The 22,043-nt window shown below is 45.5% G+C and overlaps 1 protein-coding gene across 2 annotated transcripts; it reads right to left on the reverse strand.

Annotated features, from left to right (window-relative positions):
- Positions 1 to 480: 480 nt before the first annotated feature.
- LOC123050716 (tRNA-specific adenosine deaminase TAD1) lies at positions 481 to 4,148 on the reverse strand. Of its 2 annotated transcripts, none has more exons than XM_044473470.1 (9): positions 3,914 to 4,148; positions 2,827 to 3,275; positions 2,555 to 2,632; positions 2,003 to 2,101; positions 1,604 to 1,776; positions 1,444 to 1,520; positions 1,218 to 1,337; positions 1,050 to 1,137; positions 481 to 895 (listed from the first exon to the last, which is right to left on the reverse strand). In XM_044473470.1, exons 2-9 carry the CDS (start codon positions 3,236 to 3,238, stop codon positions 782 to 784), a joined length of 1,161 nt encoding a protein of 386 aa, XP_044329405.1. In that variant the 5' UTR covers positions 3,239 to 3,275; positions 3,914 to 4,148; the 3' UTR covers positions 481 to 781. The 2 variants fall into 2 exon arrangements, with proteins under 2 accessions (XP_044329405.1, XP_044329404.1); XM_044473469.1 differs by having other exon boundaries at positions 2,003 to 2,116.
- Positions 4,149 to 22,043: the final 17,895 nt, after the last annotated feature.

Here is a 22,043-nt window from a genome sequence, read left to right on the forward strand (position 1 = left end):
TAGTGCTAACAATAGGCTGGGAACCCCACAAAGGTACTGTAAGCTTGAAAAGTTAGATCTGGCTGGTACTTATTATCCTTTAACTTAAACATATTTTAACTCAGGCAAATTATGCCAGAGCATGCTGATTTGAACGAGGATCTTGATGATGACCATTCTTCTAGTGTCACTCCCCGCTCTGCTGTACGCTGCCAAAATGACGCACCGTGATGAGCAAATTGGCCAGAAACACAAGCACAACTCTCAGCTCTGATTGCCAAGTTACTTCGACAATGCCTGAACTCAGAGCTGCGCCGGTGTCAATGCCTGTACATGATTGGGAAGTGAAGAACTGTCAACTGTTAATCAGTATCTTAACAGGTCATAAAAGTACTGGAGAGGGTACAGCAAAATACTGCTCTGTAACTTCAGACAACTAAGTGGACTGTTCCTTGAAAAGTGGCAAAGTCTACTATTTTGGGACATTTGAGACAAACATCACAGAGTGAACATATTTATTGTGTGCCGATTGCTTCACCTTTTCTTCTTCTCTCCAACAATTAAAAGAACAAGAGTTACACAGTTACCAATCCATATAAGCACCCACCTCATGGTGCCAAACATCACAGGGCTTTTTAGGTTTGTTACAGGCTACGACTGTTCAATACTTCAGTATTGTGCAAAAGCATACATGCTACAAATAAGTTGAAAGAGCTGGTACAGAAATCTGCTACAATTATGGTGAAATCAAGGAACTTCAATAACCAGCCTCTGGGACGCAGCATAGAACTTCGAGATCTGGTTATGACCGTGGAACTGTAAACGAATCAACCGATGTTGGCTTAGCACGCCATCGGGCAAAAAATGGAGCCTTCCTAAGAAGCTCAAGTATCTGCTGGTACTCACAAGCCATATCCTACAACAGAGATAAGACACCTTAAACCTTCACTTCTTGTATCCATAATCATTGCTGGCAAAGAATCAGGAATCATTTAATGTAATCTAGCTGTGTGGCTTCAGCTCATTATGTATTTGAGTGATTAAAAATCTTACAGTACAAGATGAAATACCTTAATTGCACGATAAGAAAGCTTCTCATGACGGAATTTTGTGACTAATGCATGATCAAGTGATATGAAGGCCTCTGCCAATCTTATCCTGCCATCAAAACCCAGATACTGTGACAGGCTTACATCAGGAATTCAGGATGCTCAGACTGAGAAAGGAAACTCTCTTACTTGCAGAGCAATGACTCAGTGGAGGGTGAGGATGCTGCCTTTGAAGATGTACCTTGTTTTCTCCCAGTTGTTCCTAAAACAACTTCATGCAAACCGGATTTATTCCAGCATATTGAGTACCTAATAAATGAATGGCAAAACGAGGAGGTCAACCAAAAAAGGTAAATACAATACAATACAAACAAAATGAAAAGGAGCTCAAAATGGCAACAAACCGTATAACTACCCGCAAGTCAAAGGCGGTATATCTCCTGAAGTATGTTGAAACTCTTGAGGGGGGATAGGTGCCTCAAAAAATAGTGGCTGCAGGTATAGAAAAGGTACACCATGATGACTCGTGAAGAATGTGCTGTCTCACTGCATGACTAGAAGGAATGAAAACCAACCTTGTTCGGTTTGAAAGGGTCAGGATATTTTCTGGATAGACAGGACAGACGAGCACCAAGGACTTTTACAACGTTACTTTCAATACAAAACCCGTCAGGTGCACCACCAGGTGATTGTCCAATGGTAATGGTGGACAAATACAAGGGCTCGAGAATGTGTGACAGCAATGCACCTGTAGAAGAACACATATGCACAAAGAGGTGACATTTCATTGAGTAAGAAAATTGAACACTTCATAATCAGCTGATGAGTGAAGTGACAAAAAGAATTAACTGGGAATAAATAAGAAATGGTTGCCATTAAAGTGGTCTGCACCATATACTGCCACATACATCCATGAAAATAAGTGGTCTTACATAATCAAAATATGGATCTGCAAATGATTCTGGAAAACAAACCTTGAATCCCAACGACACACCAGCGAGTAATTTTGTCAAAACAGCTCACTGACAATGTTGTATCACCACGCCCTGGCTTCCTCTGAACGAAACCAACATCTGATATGGAAAGTGCTGTGCCGATTAGAAAATATGTAACGAATTAGTAGCAACACAAATAAAAACGAATGGTCCAAGTTCAAAGCTGTATCAAACATTTGCAGAGTCCAAAGTGTGATCCCCCAGATAAGTTCAATAAAGATACCTAAACACAACAATTCTAGTTCTAGCGAACATAGGTCCGTGGTCACTAGTCACTAATGTCATGTTGTCAACTAGTAAGTGTACCACACTTCCACAGCACCACCAAAGCAATTGGGTTCAAAAAATCATCATAAAAAAGTCATTTCTGATTGATAAACAAAATTATCCAAAAACATTTATACCGGGCCATGGTCCAATTCAGACAGTCCAGCAAACCTATCGGTTATAGTACATTCAAAATAGCAGCTCCAGCCTCCAGGCATGAACTAACAACTTCTGCTGAACACCAAGAACAAGAAAGAAGCATACCACTGCATCCATTCACCATGGTATCCAGTTGATCCCTTCGAACCTCCAAAGGTGACGGCGGCACCGGCATGACCCCACCTGCAAAAGTTCACCAAACCAATGAACTAAATCAATTGTTCACACTATGTGCTGTGATAAACAAATTCCAAGAATCGCTGCAGCAATCCAAAGAAAGCGGTAGATTATTTTTGAACAAATACTAAGATGTATTATCAGCAATGCAGAAGATAATTCAGCTTTAGAAGAACAAAATCAAAAATTAATGTACATACAGGGGAGCTGGGTGATGTAGAGATGCAGCTGATGCCCGTCCCTCAGCCTCCACCGCCCATCAGTACCAGATGCAACCAGCCAACTTGGTGGGCTGTTCGTGCCGATCTCGGCATAGATGAGCCGGAGGAGCGCGCGACGGGCGACGATCTCGGCATGGGCGTCGTGGACAAGGTCGCCGTGAGGCCCAAGGCGTGCTGCGCCGAGGCACTTGGTGCCGGTGGCGAGGGAGAGGACGGTGGGATTCAGTGGGTTCTCCGGAAAGGACAGCAGGAAGGCGGCGAGGACGGTGGACTCACGCCCCTGTGGCTTGCCCTTCTTGGGGAGGGCACAGTACTGGCGGAGGGCGGCCGAGGAGGCGGCCTCGGCCCACAGGACGCCGTCTCGCGGCTGGGGCGAGGAGGCGTCGAGCATTTAGGTGAGACAAGGACTCCAGTCCAGAGGTTACAGCCTACAGAGTTCAACCAACAGTGATTCAGCGAACAAGGGGAAGATTCCAACTATATGAGAAATCCTTTGAAAGGATCTAACCAGGGAAATCAGAAAAGGAAAAATAAACAAGGTTCCGATTAACTTATCAACAAATTTCTGCTCAAAAGAGATTACTTAATCATCCTTCGTATTATACATTCTGACTATTCTTGCTACTCAATTGTTCTTCACTATTTTCTCTGTTTTTTTTTGAACTATTTAATTCAGTGGCACCTTCGTACCATCTATAATTACATAAGTACCAAACAGAGTAACACAATGAGTATTTCCTGCACTTGGTTTTTTTTAGATAGCGAACCACTCATGCCAAGCGGTATATTTCCTGCTCTTATTAACTAGTAGTACTCCATGGAGTAATATATTTAGGTCTGTAAATCGTAGTGGTGAGATTCACATCGTTCTTTTCTTTTTTGTGAATAAGATTCACATCATTCAGCACATAGTGTGCTGACTAGAAATTCCACCGAGCTGCAATAGTTTGATGTTATTATAACTTAAAAGAAAATAGATGATATGCTGATAAATCCCGCTGATGTTACAATGGTGTGAAGGCGGGCCAAAATTTCAGTACCCGCGGTAGTGCAGTTGGCATGTTACCTGAAGCAGCCGGCGCCCTTCTCCGTCTCCGCCGCACGCGGCCGAGTGCCACCTCCCTCCTCCTCTCTGGTCGCCGCCAAGCTCGAGCTGATCCTCCACTGGATTTGCGGTGGGGCGACCGGGATCCGGCGAGAGGAGGGGCGGACGAGAAAGAAGCTCGGAGGAAATACGGCGGAGGGAGGCTCCGCCGTGGCCCGGCGGTGGGATCGATCCACGACGGCGAGGCAGCCTTATCGGGACAGTTTAGAATTGGCCGGCCCAGAACCACGTGAAACTGACAGGCCTGGGCCGAAATCCTACTGGTTAGTCACTCGCATGCGCCCTGCTGTCATGGGCCGGAATGTCACGGGTCCAACCCATTCTAAGGCCTCGTTCTCGCGTTCGGTTATCAGGTCGAACGATCGTTCCCACGAACCGAATATTTTACCTTCAAAAAAAAAACGAACCAAATATTCGGGCCAGATCCGGAACGGGGTGAGACCTCCAAATCGAGCGGACCACGCGGAACCGCTCTTCTCCTCGCGCTCGCGCAGCCCTGTCTCTCTCGTACGGCTCCTCTCCCGCGATTTGCGCCGCCGGCCCTCCTTCTCCGGTCTGCGCGGCTGGCCATCTTCCTTCGATCTACAACGCCGGCTCCCTCGTCTCATCCTCCTCCGAAGCACAGTCTCCCTCTCCTCTGAACCACGCGCGGCGGGCGAGCGGGTTCGTGTCGATCTTGCAGCAGGGCAACAGTGGCGCCACACGTCGGAAAGCGCCGCGCCGCCGTGCTCGACGGAGAAGCCGGCCATGGTCGCGCGTGGGGACGCCAAGGCCAAGCCGCTTATCCAGCCGGTCGCCACTCTCGGCTGTTGTTTTTCTTCTCTTGTAGCTGCTGTTTATCTTGTGGTTGAATTCCATTCTTGTATCTCACACCCCTGTTCGTTGCGTGGACGGATGGATTCTATTCTTGATGCTCAAACAAAAATTGCTTGAGTCCGATTCGGTGATTCTCACACCCCTGTTCAGCGAGGCAGACTGCAGTTTTGTTGTCCCGGTTCAGTTCTGCGAGGCAAACTTCAGTTGCAGGAACTGCTTATCCAGAAGTTAAATGTACAATGACTTTGTTTTACGTGAAACTTTGGCACCGATTTAAAAAGTAAGAATGTTTATCTCCATTACAAATCCATTCTATTCCATCCATCAAACCAAACATCAATATATAACCATTCCATTCCTTCGAATTATCCGCACCAAACACGAGAATGGAACGGATCCATTACACTGGAATAAAACCATGACATTCCATTACACTTTGTTGCCGAACCAAACACACCCTAAGGGGTTGTTTGGTTTCTAGCCACATCTTACCAAACTTAAGCACATCTCAGGCCAACTCCACCGCAAGACCCCAAACGGACGTCCGGTTTGGCCGGATTTTGTCCCTTTGGCGCGGCAATGGGTTCGCCCATGTCCGCCTCTGTTCGTTGGGTCGTGGGTGCGCCCAGCGCGCGGTCGCACCCCAAATCATGTCTGTGTTGGACGTGATAAAAAAACAGAAAAAATAAAATAAAATGACTTAAAAAGGTAAATAAACGTAGTTAAAAAAACTTAAAACATAAGTTAAGGGGTCATGGCCACAAAACGGCCCAGTTTCACGGTTCACTTAATGGCCCAGTGCCATAATTAACATAAAAATAAATTAAAAAACGTCGCGCCCGTCGATGTCGTGGCCGTCGCCGTCTTCAGTGGCTGCCGGTGTCGTCGTCGTCGCTGACGAGGTCGACGTAGTCCGGCGGCATCCAGAGGTGGGCCGGCGGTCCGTAGTGCACGGGGGCAGCGGGCTGGAAGGTGGCCGGTGCCTGCACCACCTCCTCCCGTGGCGAGGCGTCGGTGACCGCGGCGGCGTGGGGCACTAGTTCACGCCCCCCACGGCATCGGCCATCTGCTCTGCCGTGCACGACCAGGTCCACCCCTGGCCCACCAAGCCCGGGTGGAACGCGGCCCCCCACTACAAGAAATATGTCAACTTGCGACCATCACTATTGGTCACTGAAAGGTCATTGTTTTTTATTTGCGACCTTTTTGTGACCAAAACCAGAAGGTTAAAAGCTGGCAGTCGTAAACTGAAATTAACGACCTTCTGTGTGAGAAGGTCGTGGAATTCCACGACCAAAACAAAAGGTCACTAGTTCAACGACCTTTTGTTTTGGTCACTGGCTGTCTGCCCAGGCCACGTCAGATCCGACGTGGCAAAATTGCGACCAATTGAAAAGGTCGTTGATAAGAATCAGCCCGGTCCAGTTCGGTGTTTTACATGGGCCGAGCCCATCAATTCGGCCTTTTTAGTTTTTGGGATTCATGCAATTTTTTGGCCCTCGGCCTTTTTGCAGTCCATTTCTTTTTTTGTAAGACTTTTGATTTCATTTTTGAAATTGTTCGATGCTTGTTGGGATGTGGCCTTTTTCGGCCCAATTATTTGCCCAATTTGGCCCAAGCCGACTTTAGCCCAATCACACACATACATCCAACATTATTTCATTCAAATTAGGAAAACTCCAGGTCAAATTCAAGTCAACCATCATATCACATCACATAACACATCTCCAAGGTTTACATAACACAAAAAATCATCTCAGGAATACATTTCCTTACACAGGAATATTTCATAACAGCACAATGTACTTTTTTTAACGGAATAGTACAATGGATTTCATTGCTCTCTCTTGTGAGACATGCTCCAGCTGCCACAACTTGCCATCCTACAATGAGAGGTATATAACAATTAACATCTTGAACATTAGAGGAGCAAACGCTCAATCAACACCAAGGGCTTAATAAAGCCTTATCTAGCATGCATTCGAAATTTAGACAGTTGGTATAGCCTCGTCAAGTAGGCAATCAATTACAGAAATTAAATGAGGACCAGACTTTACAATTACAGTACCATAGAACAAATCCATCAATCCACAAGGCAAAATATGAGTGAATCCAAAAAGAGGCAGAAAGGAATACAGATTTTGATCCAGAGGGGCTCGTGAGCATGGCCATCTTCCGTAACAGGTTGGCCCTAACACACCCTGGATCAGACGCGCTGGGAGCTTGTAGCTTGTCCAAGTCATACTGCTATCCTAAGTAACAGGAAAAATCAAAGCAACAGTTTAGACTTGATGTTAACGAACATACACTGTAAATCAATAGCATATTAAGCACCAGTTTTCTCGGATGCAAGGAGAAGAGGAGCACAACGACACATAGAGGTGGGACATTTGTCGTACCTGTGGATGATGTTTGCAGCCAAGGAAGATACATGGGGCAGCCTTACATGTGTGCTTGCTTCACCGGTGCATGCATCGCCATAACAACCAAGCAAGTAGGCATCATCAACATCTCCTCACCACTTTCCTGGCAACAGAGAAAGAGTCAAAACAAAATATATTAGACCATAATATGACAACGGAGCACAGATCAGTAACTGTAAATCACAATGTATATTCACAACACCATAAAATAGTCCCAGAAATAGGAGGAGGATGTCTTATCAACAAACTGAACTTAGAAATGAAACTTTGTAATGCTCAAGTTTCAGCTAATAGGGATTACAGAATTTTAGATGGGACAAATTCTTCTAGTTGCACTTATCACAGATAGAAGAGTTTATAGTGAAGAAACATTTGCAATCAAAGACACAGCCTGGAACATATCAATTTCGAGGTGCAGTTTGTATACAATCGGACATCTCAGGTTGTATACTACTCATGATAATTCCACTAATCTATGGAGTCAAGGGATGCAACTTGTCAATAGCATTTGAGGGGCAGAAGCTAATCCACAATGGCAATAGAACTAACATTCAGAGCATCATTATCGATTTCAAAAGAGCAAGCATGATATTGCATCCAAATGAGTAGGTAGCTCTCCAAATGAGTTATGATGCATCAATGAGTTCCAAAAAGACCCTACGGCTCATTTGTTCAAACTATTCCTGATCTCATGGATGCCAACACATGCACTCCTCATGCATGAATGCATTGTAAATTTGTAATTGTAGCATAATCTGGAGAGAAGTGCAGGGTAAGAGTGGTGCTCTGTTGCTACGTAAAAGAAAGCAGAGGATGCTACTAAAGCAACAACACAAATGGGCAAAAACAACAGCGACTGGGCTAGCGAAGCCGCCTGAGCTGACCAAGTATAGGTAAACTTGGCTCAGACCAAACTCTGATCGACGATGAGAATCAAACATTCATCAATGAAGCCCAAAGATGCGAGACAAACATCATTCAGCACCACAATCAGCTTTATGTTGCAGACAAGCTAGTTTTATACTTGAAAAATGTCGCATGAATGAATGTACTTGAGATTATCCTAAATTATTACTGGAGATTAATAAAATATACTTGCCATGCTTCATCCATAAGACCTAAACTAAACAAACCTGACTTATAAACTTGTGCATCCTACCATTTTAGTTATAGGGAACTTCACTGCCTAGCTGTAGATCAGTGGCTGCTGGAGGAAAGAAGACTCTGGACGCGTTTGGCGCGTGCGACACATAACAATATAAGACCATCAGGTTAAATGAATAAGCATCAGGATTTCTTAATCAAATTTGTTCATATCAAGTTCATGAAACTAAAGAACGGCTAACTCCAGTGATGTTGCTGCTCAATTAGCAGTGCAGTTTCCTATAAAACTCAAGAAGGTCTCAGTTTTTACTGATTACTATATTATCTCAGTCAGCGTCAGCTCAAACATGTCTCAGTTTTTTTTAGAGAAAATAGGCACATAGCAGCTAGGCAGTAATCATGCTATTTACAGACGTTACTAACATGATAAAAGTGCTTGTGTCAATGGAAGATAAGAAAATGAAGGCCTAAAGTTATCAAAATAATCTACCAGCACTATCTGACAATCAGCACAAGTGAATCTTGGAATCAAGACACTTATTTGGAATCTAACAGCAATGCAGTTAATCTTGGAATACTAAGCCTAACTTCTACAAAGTGCAAGGCTCCAAATTCTAAACATACTGCTGAACATAGGCACGAATGTGGAGGTGCCCATTGGGCAACTGTTTTGCCAGCTGGTATTTGTGTGTGGGGTGGTGGCTGCAGGTGAGAAGAGGGTTTAGTAGGTTGCTGCTGGGTATAAGAAGCCTTGGTGGCCTCCTGCTTGTCCTGGTTCTCATCGAAACAACCCAACTGTGCGAAATCCTCAATGGACCTGACATAAACCTGCAAAGGAAGACAAATAAAAACCTCTTAATAGAGAGAGATCACCACGCGGTTAAGATGGTTATGTCGGGTGGGATGTAAAAACAATTGGCATCAATGAAGCTAACCCAAGCTTATTTTTTGTAATCATCTATGTAATTTGAAAAGAGGCTGCATTGTGAGAGCAGAGTAGGCAGTATTGATACTAGTACTGTACCTTAGAGAGGCCCTTGAGATGGGTCTTCCCCTGTGCATCCTCCAGCACCAGGACCTCCTACTCCTTGGGCTTCAGCATCAAAGTTGAATTCATGGTTGACCTAGCATCAAAGAGAGCACTATATTCAACTTACAAATATAAAGAGACATGGCACTACATATGCGTACCAGAGACGTCTAGCCTATCATCAAAGTTGAATTCATGGTACTAACTGACCCAGAGCACTGCATATGTAGTCAGTACTATCCAAGAATACATGAATGATATATATAGTAAACAGACATAGTGTAGGGAGCACTGCATAACTGTATGATATCTAAGCTAAAAAGCACTGTATAACTCTATGAACTCTATGTTAAAAGGTCTTTGAAAGTGTATGTCAGTGGTAATCGGTGTACTCTGCTACTTTACCTACTATACACCCAACAGGGGCATAACTACGTTTGCTATTTCAACACTTTTGAGGATGGAAATGAGAGATATCAATCCTTGGTAGTGATACTTATCTATTCTGTATACTCATAAGGTAGGAACATGCAAGACATAACAACAAAATGATGGTAAGCTGAAACCTGAATGCATGGAGAATTAGATCACCATCGCAATCCTAATCCGAGAGAGAGTCAAGGACGTGTAAGGAATGGAGGGAGGGGAGGGGGAGAGCCGGGTACCGCGAAGTGGCCGAGGTTGACGAGCGTCCAGGCCATGCCGGGGGTGCAGCCAAAGATGGAGAGGATGAGGAGCCAGGAGACGAAGAGGATGAAGATGTAGGTGGTCTAGACCCCCGGGTACATGAACCACGTCGGTGTTCTTGTTCAGATCCGGCGGGGGCACCGCCTGCACGTACAGCTTCGCCATCAATCCCCTCGCCCTACCGGCGCGCGCGTGCTGCGGGAAGGTGGCTCCTCCCGTCCGGCTTGGCGTCGCGGGAGCCGCGGGGTAGGGCGACACAGAGGAGCCAAGGGGCGGAGGAAGGTGACGATGTGTGCCCCTCCCGATCTGGATCCGGAAGCTGCCGCTCGCTTCGATTTGGGGCCTCCCTCCCTCCCTCGCGTGCGGTATGGAGATAGGGCGAGGGGAGAGGGGCGGCGGCGGCGAGGTCTCCAGTGACGGAGCACGGTGGCGGCTGTGGGTAGGGTTTGGGGTGGGGCAGAGAGAGCTGTGGGCATGGCGGATCTGACGGCGTCCGCCTCCTCGATTTGGGGCAAAAGGCGGAGGGCGGAGGATAGAAGGTGAGGGGAGGTGGAGAGGATCGGGGGCAGAGGGCGGAGGCCACCGGTGGAGTGGAGGTCGTCGGCTGGCGGGTGTGGGTGGGTGGGTGCGGTGGATGAGGAGGAGAAGAGAGGGGAGATCGTGGGGTGGGGGAGGAATGGATAGGTTAGGTCATGGTTGGTCGTGGGGTCGTGGGGTGGCTGCGGATCTGGCTCGGGATGGTTGGATGGACGGGTGGGTGGGCGGATGTACGCCATGTCATCAATCCATGCCTTAGCTGATTCCACCAATCAGAATTAAGGTTGTGTAAAAAAAATCTGTTGTTTTTCTTATAGTTTTTATCCTCTTATTCAGGGCAAACATTCGACATATTAACCACTTATAGTTTGTTAAAATGAATCAATATAGTGCACATGTGTGTATCTTGGGATGAAAAACAATGTTGATTTAGGGGTTTCATTTTCTTTTCACGAAAAATTCATTTTCCATTTTTCGAACTTCCAAAATGAGTTCTTTTGTGAAGGACCTACAATATATTTGTTACAAATTTGGACCAAATCAATTTTCTAAAATACTAGGCCATATATAATGCACAATTGACCAAATGGTTGGGTGTCAAAAGTTTCGATCCACCTCTCGTGGAAAAGACAAATTTCCACAGATTCAGTAGAAAGCGGGTAAAATTTGAACTGCAGCTGCCTCATAGTTTGCTCTTTATTTTTTCCAAAAATCATTTCTAGGTACATAAGTATCTATTTAATTAGAGAAACACCAAAAAATTTCCAATATTCAACCACTAGCTAGGAACGGTCATGCCCGCCATTTTGACCGCATTTTGAAACGGGCATAAAAAATTCAAAAAAATTCAAAAAATTGGAAAACCTTCGCATTGTGTCATTTTATGTGACCAAGTTATCAGGAAAAATAATAAACTTGCAATACGAAAATTGTTTTAAAAAAGTGTTCTCAGAAAAGAGCTATCATGTGTGAAGATGCATGGCTTTCAAGCCAAATGATCAATCTTATGGCCACATTCATGGCATAGTTTTTTCAAATTATCTCATATTGTGCACAAGGGTGCATATTGGAATGGCAAACAATGTTGCCTAAGGAAGTTTTCCTTTTCTTTGGACGAAAAAATCATTTTCCATTTTTCGAGTGCCCAAAATGAGGTTTTTTTGTGAAGAACCTACCATATATTTGTTGCAAATTTGGACCAAATCAATTGTATAAAATAGTAGGCCATATTTAATGCACAATTAACCAAATGGTTGGGTGTCAAAAGTTTTTATCCACCTCTCGTGAAAAAGACAAATTTCCACTGATTTAGTTGGAAGCGGGTCAAGTTTAAACTGCAGCTGCCTCATAGTTTGCTCTTTATTTTTCATAAAAATCATTTTTAGGTACATAAGTATCTATTTAATCAGAGAAACACCAAAAAAATTCCAAGATTCAACCACTAGCTAGGAACGGTCATTCCCGCCGTTTTGACCGCATTTTGAAACAGGCATAAAAAAATTCAAAATAATCAAAAAATTGGAAAACCTTCGCATTGTGTCATTATATGTGACCAAGTTACTAGGAAAAATAATAAACTTGTACTACGACAATTGTTTTAAAAAAGTGTTCTCAGAAAAGAGCTATGATGTGTGAAGGTGCATGGCTTTCAAGCCAAATGATCAATCTTATGGCCACATTAATGTCATAGTTTGTTCAAATGATCTCATATTGTGCACAAGCGTGCATATTGGAACGGCAAACAATGTTGCCTAAGGAAGTTTTCATTTTCTTTGGACGAAAAAAATCAATTTTCCATTTTCCGAGTGCCCAAAATGAGTTTTTTTGTGAAGGACGTACCATATATTTGTTGCAAAATTGGACCAAATCAATTTTATAAAATACTAGGTCATATTTAATGCACAATTGATAAAATGGTTAGGTGTCAAAAGTTTTTATCCTCCTCTCGTGAAAAAGACAAATTTTCGTCGATTAAGTAGGAAACGGGTCAAATTTGAACTGCAGCTGCCTTATAGTTTGCTCTTTATTTTTTCCAAAAATCATTTCTAGTTACATAAGTATCTATTTAAGTATAAATACATGGTTTGGTGGTGATACGTCGAGGTTTGGACGGTGGCCCGGGGCCCCAACTCCAAAGCGCGTAGACTCGCATGCCCGCCGCGTGGTCACCGCGTGACCGTGGCGTTTGTTGGGAATCGTAGCATAATTTAAAATTTTCCTACGCTCACCAAGATGCATCTATGGAGTCTACTAGCAACGAGGGGAAATGAGTGGATCTACATACCCTTGTAGATCGCGAGCGGAAGCGTTCCAATGAACGTGGATGACGGAGTCGTACTCGCCGTGATCCAAATCACCGATGACCGAGTGCCGAACGGACGGCACCTCCGCGTTCAACACACGTACGGTGCAGCAACGTCTCCTCCTTCTTGATCCAGCAAGGGGGAAGGAGAGGTTGATGGAGATTCAACAGCACGACGGCGTGGTGGTGGATGTAGCGGGTCTCCGGCAGGGCTTCGCCGAGCTTCTGCGAGAGAGAGAGAGGTGTTGCAGGGGAGGAGGGAGGCGCCCAAGGCTTAGATGTTGCTGCCCTCCCTTCCCCCCACTATATATAGGGTCAAGGGAGAGGGGGGGCGCAGCCTTGCCCCTTCCTTCAAGGAAGGGTGCGGCCAGGGGGGAGTCCTTCCCCCCCAAGGCACCTCGGAGGTGCCTTCCCCTTTTAGGACTCTCCCTTCTTTCTTATCTCTTGCGCATGGGCCTCTTGGGGCTGGTGCCCTTGGCCCATGTAGGCCAAGGCGCACCCCTTACAGCCCATGTGGCCCCCCGGGGCTGGTGGACCCCCTTGGTGGACCCCCGGACCCCTTTCGGCACTCCCGGTACAATACCGATAAAGCGCGAAACTTTTCCGGCGACCAAAATAAGACTTCCCGTATATAAATCTTTACCTCCGGACCATTCCGGAACCTCTCATGACGTCCGGGATCTCATCCGGGACTCCGAACAACTTTCGGGTTTCCGCATACATATATCTCTACAACCCTAGCGTCACCGGACCTTAAGTGTGTAGACCCTACGGGTTCGGGAGACATGCAGACATGACCGAGACGCCTCTCCGGTCAATAACCAACAGCGGGATCTGGATACCCATGTTGGCTCCCACATGTTCCACGATGATATCATCGGGTGAACCACGGTGTCGAGGATTCAATCAATCCGTATGCAATTCCCTTTGTCAATCGGTATGTTACTTGCCCGAGATTCGATCGTCGGTATCCCAATACCTAGTTCAATCTCGTTACCGGCAAGTCTCTTTACTTGTACCGCAATGCATGATCCCGTGACTAACGCCTTAGTCACATTGAGCTCATTATGATGATGCATTACCGAGTGGGCCCAGAGATACCTCTCCGTTTACACGGAGTGACAAATCCCAGTCTCGATCCGTGCTAACCCAACAGACACTTTCGGAGATACCCGTAATGCACCTTTATAGTCACCCAGTTACGTTGTGACGTTTGGCACACCCAAAGCACTCCTACGGTATCCGGGAGTTGCACGATCTCATGGTCTAAGGAAAAGATACTTGACATTGGAAAAGCTCTAGCAAACGAAACTACACGATCTTTTATGCTATGCTTAAGTTGGGTCTTGTCCATCACATCATTCTCCTAATGATGTGATCCTGTTATCAATGACATCCTATGTCCATAGTCAGGAAACCATGACTATCTGTTGATCAACGAGCTAGTCAACTAGAGGCTTACTAGGGACAGGTTGTGGTCTATGTATTCACACATGTATCACGATTTCCGGACAATACAATTATAGCATGAATAATAGACAATTACCATGAACAAAGAAATATAATAATAACCATTTATTATTGCCTCTAGGGCATATTTCCAACAGTCTCCCACTTGCACTAGAGTCAATAATCTAGTTACATTGTGATGAATCGAACACCCATTGCGTCCTGGTGTTGATCATGTTTTGCCCTAGGGAGAGGTTTAGTCAACGGATCTGCTACATTCAGGTCCGTGTGCACTTTACAAATATCTATGTCTCCATTTTGAACACTTTCACGAATGGACTTGAAGCGACGCTTGATATGTCTGGTCTTCCTGTGAAACCTGGGCTCCTTCGCAAGGGCAATAGCTCCAGTGTTGTCACAAAAGAGAGTCATTGGGCCCGACGCATTGGGAATCACCCCTAGGTCGGTAATGAACTCCTTCATCCAGACTGCTTCCTGTGCTGCCTCCGAGGCTGCCATGTATTCCGCTTCACATGTAGATCCCGCCACGACGCTCTGCTTGCAACTGCACCAGCTTACTGCTCCTCTATTCAAAATATACACGTATCCAGTCTGTGACTTCAAGTCATCCAGATCTGTGTCGAAGCTAGCGTCGACGTAACCCTTTACGACGAGCTCTTCGTCACCTCCATAAACGAGAAACATATCCTTAGTCCTTTTCAGGTACTTCAGGATATTCTTGACCGCTGTCCAGTGTTCCTTGCCGGGATTACTTTGGTACCTTCCTACCAAACTTACGGCAAGGTTTACATCAGGTCTGGTACACAGCATGGCATACATAATAGACCCTATGGCCGAGGCATAGGGGATGACACTCATCTCTTCTATATCTTCTGCCGTGGTCGGGCATTGAGCCGTGCTCAATTGCACACCTTGCAATACAGGCAAGAACCCCTTCTTGGACTGATCCATACTGAACTTCTTCAATATCTTGTCAAGGTATGTACTCTGTGAAAGACCAATGAGGCGTCTTGATCTATCTCTATAGATCTTGATGCCTAATATATAAGCAGCTTCTCCAAGGTCCTTCATTGAAAAACACTTATTCAAATAGGCCTTTATACTTTCCAAGAATTCTATATCATTTCCCGTCAATAGTATGTCATCCACATATAATATGAGAAATGCTACAGAGCTCCCACTCACTTTCTTGTAAACATAGGCTTCTCCATAAGTCTGTGTAAACCCAAACGCTTTGATCATCTCATCAAAGCGAATGTTCCAACTCCGAGATGCTTGCACCAGCCCATAGATTGAGCGTTGGAGCTTGCATACTTTGTTAGCATTCTTAGGATCGACAAAACCTTCCGGCTGCATCATATACAACTCTTCCTTAAGGAAGCCGTTAAGGAATGCCGTTTTGACGTCCATCTGCCATATCTCATAATCATAGTATGCGGCAATTGCTAACATGATTCGGACGGACTTCAGCTTCGCTACGGGTGAGAAAGTCTCATCGTAGTCAACCCCTTGAACTTGTCGATAACCCTTAGCGACAAGTCGAGCTTTGTAGATGGTCACATTACCATCTGCGTCCGTCTTCTTCTTAAAGATCCATTTGTTTTCTATGGCTCGCCGCTCATCGGGCAAGTCAGTCAAAGTCCATACTTTGTTTTCATACATGGATTCTATCTCGGATTTCATGGCTTCTAGCCATTTGTCCGAATCCGGGCCCGCCATCGCTTCTTCATAGTTCGAAGGTTCACCGTTGTCTAACAACATGATTTCAAGGACAGGGTTGCCGTACCACTCTGGTGCGGAACGTGTCCTTGTGGACCTACGAAGGTCAGTGGCAACTTGATCCGAAGCTTCATGATCATCATCATTAACTTCCTCCCCCGTCGGTGTAGGCACCACAGGAACATTTTCCCGCGCTGCGCTATTTTCCGACTCGGAAGGGGTGACTATCACCTCATCAAGTTCCACTTTCCTCCCACTCAATTCTTTCAAGAGAAACTCCTTCTCTAGAAAGGACCCGTTCTTGGCAACGAAGATCTTGCCTTCGGATCTGAGGTAGAAGGTGTACCCAATAGTTTCCTTAGGGTATCCTATGAAGACGCATTTTGGGTTCGAGCTTTTCAGGTTGAAGTTTCTTGACATAAGCATCGCATCCCCAAACTTTTAGAAACGACAGCTTAGGTTTCTTCCCAAACCATAATTCATACGGTGTCGTCTCAACGGATTTAGACGGTGCCCTATTTAAAGTGAATGCGGCAGTCTCTAAAGCATAACCCCAAAATGAGAGCGGTAAATCGGTAAGAGACATCATAGATCGCACCATATCCAATAGAGTGCGATTACGACGTTCGGACACACCATTTCTCTGAGGTGTTCCAGGCGGCGTGAGTTGTGAAACTATTCCACATTTCCTTAAGTGTGTACCAAATTCGTGACATAAATATTCTCCACCACGATCTGATCGTAAGAATTTTATTTTCCTGTCACGTTGATTCTCAACCTCACTCTGAAATTCCTTGAACTTTTCAAAGGTTTCAGACTTGTGTTTTAATAGGTAGACATACCCATATCTACTTAAATCATCAGTGAGAGTGAGAACATAACGATATCCTCCGCGAGCCTCAACACTCCTTGGACCACACACATCGGTATGTATGATTTCCAATAAGTTGGTTGCTCGCTCCATTGTTCCGGAGAACGGAGTCTTGGTCATCTTACCCATGAGGCATGGTTCGCACGTGTCAAATGATTCGTAATCAAGAGACTCCAAAAGTCCATCTGCATGGAGCTTCTTCATGCGCTTGACACCAATGTGACCAAGGCGGCAGTGCCACAAGTATGTGGGACTATCGTTATCAACTTTACATCTTTTGGTATTCACACTATGAACATGTGTAACATCACGTTCGAGATTTATCAAAAATAAACCATTGACCAGCGGGGCATGACCATAAAACATATCTCTCAAATAAATAGAACAACCATTATTCTCGGATTTAAATGAGTAGCCATCTCGAATTAAACGAGATCCAGATACAATGTTCATGCTCAAAGCTGGCACTAAATAACAATTATTGAGGTTTAAAACTAATCCCGTGGGTAGATGCAGAGGTAGCGTGCCGACGGCGATCACATCGACCTTGGAACCATTCCCGACGCGCATCGTCACCTCGTCCTTTGCCAGTCTCCGTTTATTCCGTAGTTCCTGTTTTGAGTTACAAATATGAGCAACCACACCAGTATCAAATACCCAGGAGCTACTACGAGTACTGGTAAGGTACACATCAATTACTTGTATATCACATATACCTTGGGTGTTGCCGGCCTTCTTCTTGTCCGCTAAATATTTGGGGCAGTTCCGCTTCCAGTGACCACTTCCCTTGCAGTAAAAGCACTCAGTCTCGGGCTTGGGTCCATTCTTTGACTTCTTCCGGGTAACTGGCTTACCGGGCGCGGCAACTCCCTTGCCGTCCTTCTTGAAGTTCTTCTTACCCTTGCCCTTCTTGAACTTAGTGGTTTTATTCACCATCAACACTTGATGTTCTTTTCTGATCTCTACCTCAGCTGATTTCAGCATTGAATATACCTCGGGAATGGTCTTTTCCATCCCCTGCATATTGTAGTTCATCACAAAGCTCTTGTAGCTTGGTGGAAGCGACTGGAGGATTCTGTCAATGACCGCGTCATCCGGGAGATTAACTCCCAGCTGAGACAAGCGGTTGTGCAACCCAGACATTCTGAGTATGTGTTCACTAACAGAACTGTTCTCCTCCATTTTACAGCTGAAGAACTTGTCGGAGACATCATATCTCTCGACCCGGGCATGAGCTTGAAAAACCAGTTTCAGCTCCTCGAACATCTCATATGCTCCATGTTTCTCAAAACGCTTTTGGAGACCCGGTTCTAAGCTGTAAAGCATGCCGCACTGAACGAGGGAGTAATCATCAGCACGCTGCTGCCAAGCGTTCATAACGTCTTGGTTCTCAGGGATTGGTGCTTCACCTAGCGGTGCTTCTAAGACATAATCTTTCTTGGCTGCTATGAGGATGATCCTCAGGTTCCGGACCCAGTCCGTATAGTTGCTGCCATCATCTTTCAGCTTGGTTTTCTCTAGGAACGCATTGAAATTGAGGACAACGTGGGCCATTTGATCTACAATACATAGTGTAAAGATTTAGACTAAGTTCATGATAATTAAGTTCATATAATTAAGTTCATATAATCAAATTATTTAATGAACTCCCACTCAGATAGACATCCCTCTAGTCATCTAAGTGAAACATGATCCGAACTCAACTAGGCCGTGTCCGATCATCACGTGAGACGGACTAGTCAAGATCGGTGAACATCTCCATGTTGATCGTATCTTCTATACGACTCATGCTCGACCTTCGGTCCTCCGTGTTCCGAGGCCATGTCTGTACATGCTAGGCTCGTCAAGTCAACCTAAGTGTATTGCGTGTGTTCCGAGGCCATGTCTGTACATGCTAGGCTCGTCAACACCCGTTGTATTTGAACGTAAGAATCTATCACACCCGATCATCACGTGGTGCTTCAAAACGACGAACCTTCGCAACGGTGCACAGTTAGGGTGAACACTTTCTTGAAATTATTATAAGGGATCATCCTATTTGCTACCGTCGTTCTAAGCAAATAAGATGCAAAAACATGATAAACATCACATGCAATCAAATAGTGACATGATATGGCCAATATCATCATGCTCCTTTGATCTCCATCTTCGGGGCACCATGATCATCTTCGTCACCGGCATGACACCATGATCTCCATCATCATGATCTCCATCATTGTGTCTTCATGAAGTTGTCACGCCAACGATTACTTCTACTTCTATGGCTAACCGTTTAGCAACAAAGTAAAGTAAATTACATGGCGTTATTCAATGACACGCAGGTCATGCAAAATAATAAAGACAACTCCTATGGCTCCTGCCGGTTGTCATACTCATCGACATGCAAGTCGTGATTCCTATTACAAGAATATGATCAATCTCATACATCACATATATCATTCATCACATCTTCTGGCCATATCATATCACATATATCACTTGCTGCAAAAACAAGTTAGACGTCCTCTAATTGTTGTTGCAAGTTTTTACGTGGTTTGTAGGTTTCTAGCAAGAACGTTTTCTTTCCTACGTATGACCACAACGCGATTTGCCAATTTCTATTTACCCTTCATAAGGACCCTTTTCATCGAATCCGTTCCGACTAAAGTAGGAGAGACAGACACCCGCTAGCCACCTTATGCAACTAGTGCATGTCAGTCGGTGGAACCTGTCTCACGTAAGCGTACGTGTAAGGTCGGTCCGGGCCGCTTCATCCTACAATGCCGCCGAAACAAGAAACGACTAGTAGCGGCAAGAAGAATTGGCAACATCAACGCCCACAACTTCTTTGTGTTCTACTCGTGCATAGTAACTACGCATAGGCCTGGCTCATGATGCCACTGTTGGGAATCGTAGCATAATTTAAAATTTTCCTACGCTCACCAAGATGTATCTATGGAGTCTACTAGCAACGAGGGGAAAGGAGTGGATCTACATACCCTTGTAGATCGCGAGCGGAAGCGTTCCAATGAACGTGGATGACGGAGTCGTACTCGCCGTGATCCAAATCACCGATGACCGAGTGCCGAACGGACGGCACCTACGCGTTCAACACACGTACGGTGCAGCAACGTCTCCTCCTTCTTGATCCAGCAAGGGGGAAGGAGAGGTTGATGGAGATCCAACAGCACGACGGCGTGGTGGTGGATGTAGCGGGTCTCCGGCAGGGCTTCGCCGAGCTTCTGCGAGAGAGAGAGAGGTGTTGCAGGGGAGGAGGGAGGCGCCCAAGGCTTAGATGTTGCTGCCCTCCCTTCCCCCCACTATATATAGGGTCAAGGGAGAGGGGGGGGCGCAGCCTTGCCCCTTCCTTCAAGGAAGGGTGCGGCCAGGGGGGAGTCCTTCCCCCCCAAGGCACCTCGGAGGTGCCTTCCCCTTTTAGGACTCTCCCTTCTTTCTTATCTCTTGCGCATGGGCCTCTTGGGGCTGGTGCCCTTGGCCCATGTAGGCCAAGGCGCACCCCTTACAGCCCATGTGGCCCCCCGGGGCTGGTGGACCCCCTTGGTGGACCCCCGGACCCCTTTCGGCACTCCCGGTACAATACCGATAAAGCGCGAAACTTTTTCGGCGACCAAAATAAGACTTCCCATATATAAATCTTTACCTACGGACCATTCCGGAACCTCTCGTGACGTCCGGGATCTCATCCGGGACTCCGAACAACTTTCGGGTTTCCGCATACATATATCTCTACAACCCTAGCGTCACCGGACCTTAAGTGTGTAGACCCTACGGGTTCGGGAGACATGCAGACATGACCGAGACGCCTCTCCGGTCAATAACCAACAGCGGGATCTGGATACCCATGTTGGCTCCCACATGTTCCATGATGATATCATCGGGTGAACCACGGTGTCGAGGATTCAATCAATCCGTATGCAATTCCCTTTGTCAATCGGTATGTTACTTGCCCGAGATTCGATCGTCGGTATCCCAATACCTAGTTCAATCTCGTTACCGGCAAGTCTCTTTACTCGTACCGCAATGCATGATCCCGTGAATAACGCCTTAGTCACATTGAGCTCATTATGATGATGCATTACCGAGTGGGCCCAGAGATACCTCTCCGTTTACACGGAGTGACAAATCCCAGTCTCGATCCGTGCCAACCCAACAGACACTTTCGGAGATACCCGTAATGCACCTTTATAGTCACCCAGTTACGTTGTGACGTTTGGCACACCCAAAGCACTCCTACGGTATCCGGGAGTTGCACGATCTCATGGTCTAAGGAAAAGATACTTGACATTGGAAAAGCTCTAGCAAACGAAACTACACGATCTTTTATGCTATGCTTAAGTTGGGTCTTGTCCATCACATCATTCTCCTAATGATGTGATCCCGTTATCAATGACATCCTATGTCCATAGTCAGGAAACCATGACTATCTGTTGATCAACGAGCTAGTCAACTAGAGGCTTACTAGGGACAGGTTGTGGTCTATGTATTCACACATGTATCACGATTTCCGGACAATACAATTATAGCATGAATAATAGACAATTACCATGAACAAAGAAATATAATAATAACCATTTATTATTGCCTCTAGGGCATATTTCCAACAGCGTTGCCATGCGTTCTGGGCAGCCTAGGCATGTCTGGTAGGTTGGGCACTCCCCAGGTAGATGCTAGGAAGAAAATAACAACAGAAGAATCTCACGAGGAGACCGAACTATGCTCAAACATGAATTAGCAGCCAAGTGTTTGATTAGCGGTACGGGAAATTCACAAGGCCAATGGGCCTGAGTTTTGGCTGAGGATTATCATCTACTAGGGAGACTGTCTTGGCAAATTTTCAGCTCAAATGGAGGAGTTTGGATGGCACTTGCTTTGCAAAGTACCACATCGGGCAGAAATATGGATGTTGAAGCTGGGCTCAAATGGATAAGTGGATTGAGCTAAAATTTTGTGGAGTATGGTAATTTGGGCATAGTAAAGCACTGCAAAAAGTTTATACCATTTGGATAATCCTAGCTTGTACTTCCTTCACAAAGCTTCTCTTTGGATAGAAACTTTAGAAATTTGCTGAGGAAGATTTAATAGGCAAATGGAGCTGAATATTGTAATGTGGCAATGATTTGTATATGTAAGAT

This window comes from Triticum aestivum, chromosome 2D (assembly GCF_018294505.1).
Source record: "Triticum aestivum cultivar Chinese Spring chromosome 2D, IWGSC CS RefSeq v2.1, whole genome shotgun sequence".
In the NCBI taxonomy this organism is placed as follows: domain Eukaryota; kingdom Viridiplantae; phylum Streptophyta; class Magnoliopsida; order Poales; family Poaceae; genus Triticum; species Triticum aestivum.

Bases quoted from the DNA above. Each gene is read 5' to 3' on its own strand.
- LOC123050716 (XM_044473469.1), bottom strand. From the start codon at position 3,238: ATGCTCGACGCCTCCTCGCCCCAGCCGCGAGACGGCGTCCTGTGGGCC. The intron at 2,633-2,826 runs GTATGTACATTA...GAACTTTTGCAG, and splicing joins CTACATCACCCAGCTCCCCT to GTGGGGTCATGCCGGTGCCG. The intron at 1,521-1,603 runs GTTGGTTTTCAT...CTATACCTGCAG, and splicing joins ACCCTTTCAAACCGAACAAG to CCACTATTTTTTGAGGCACC.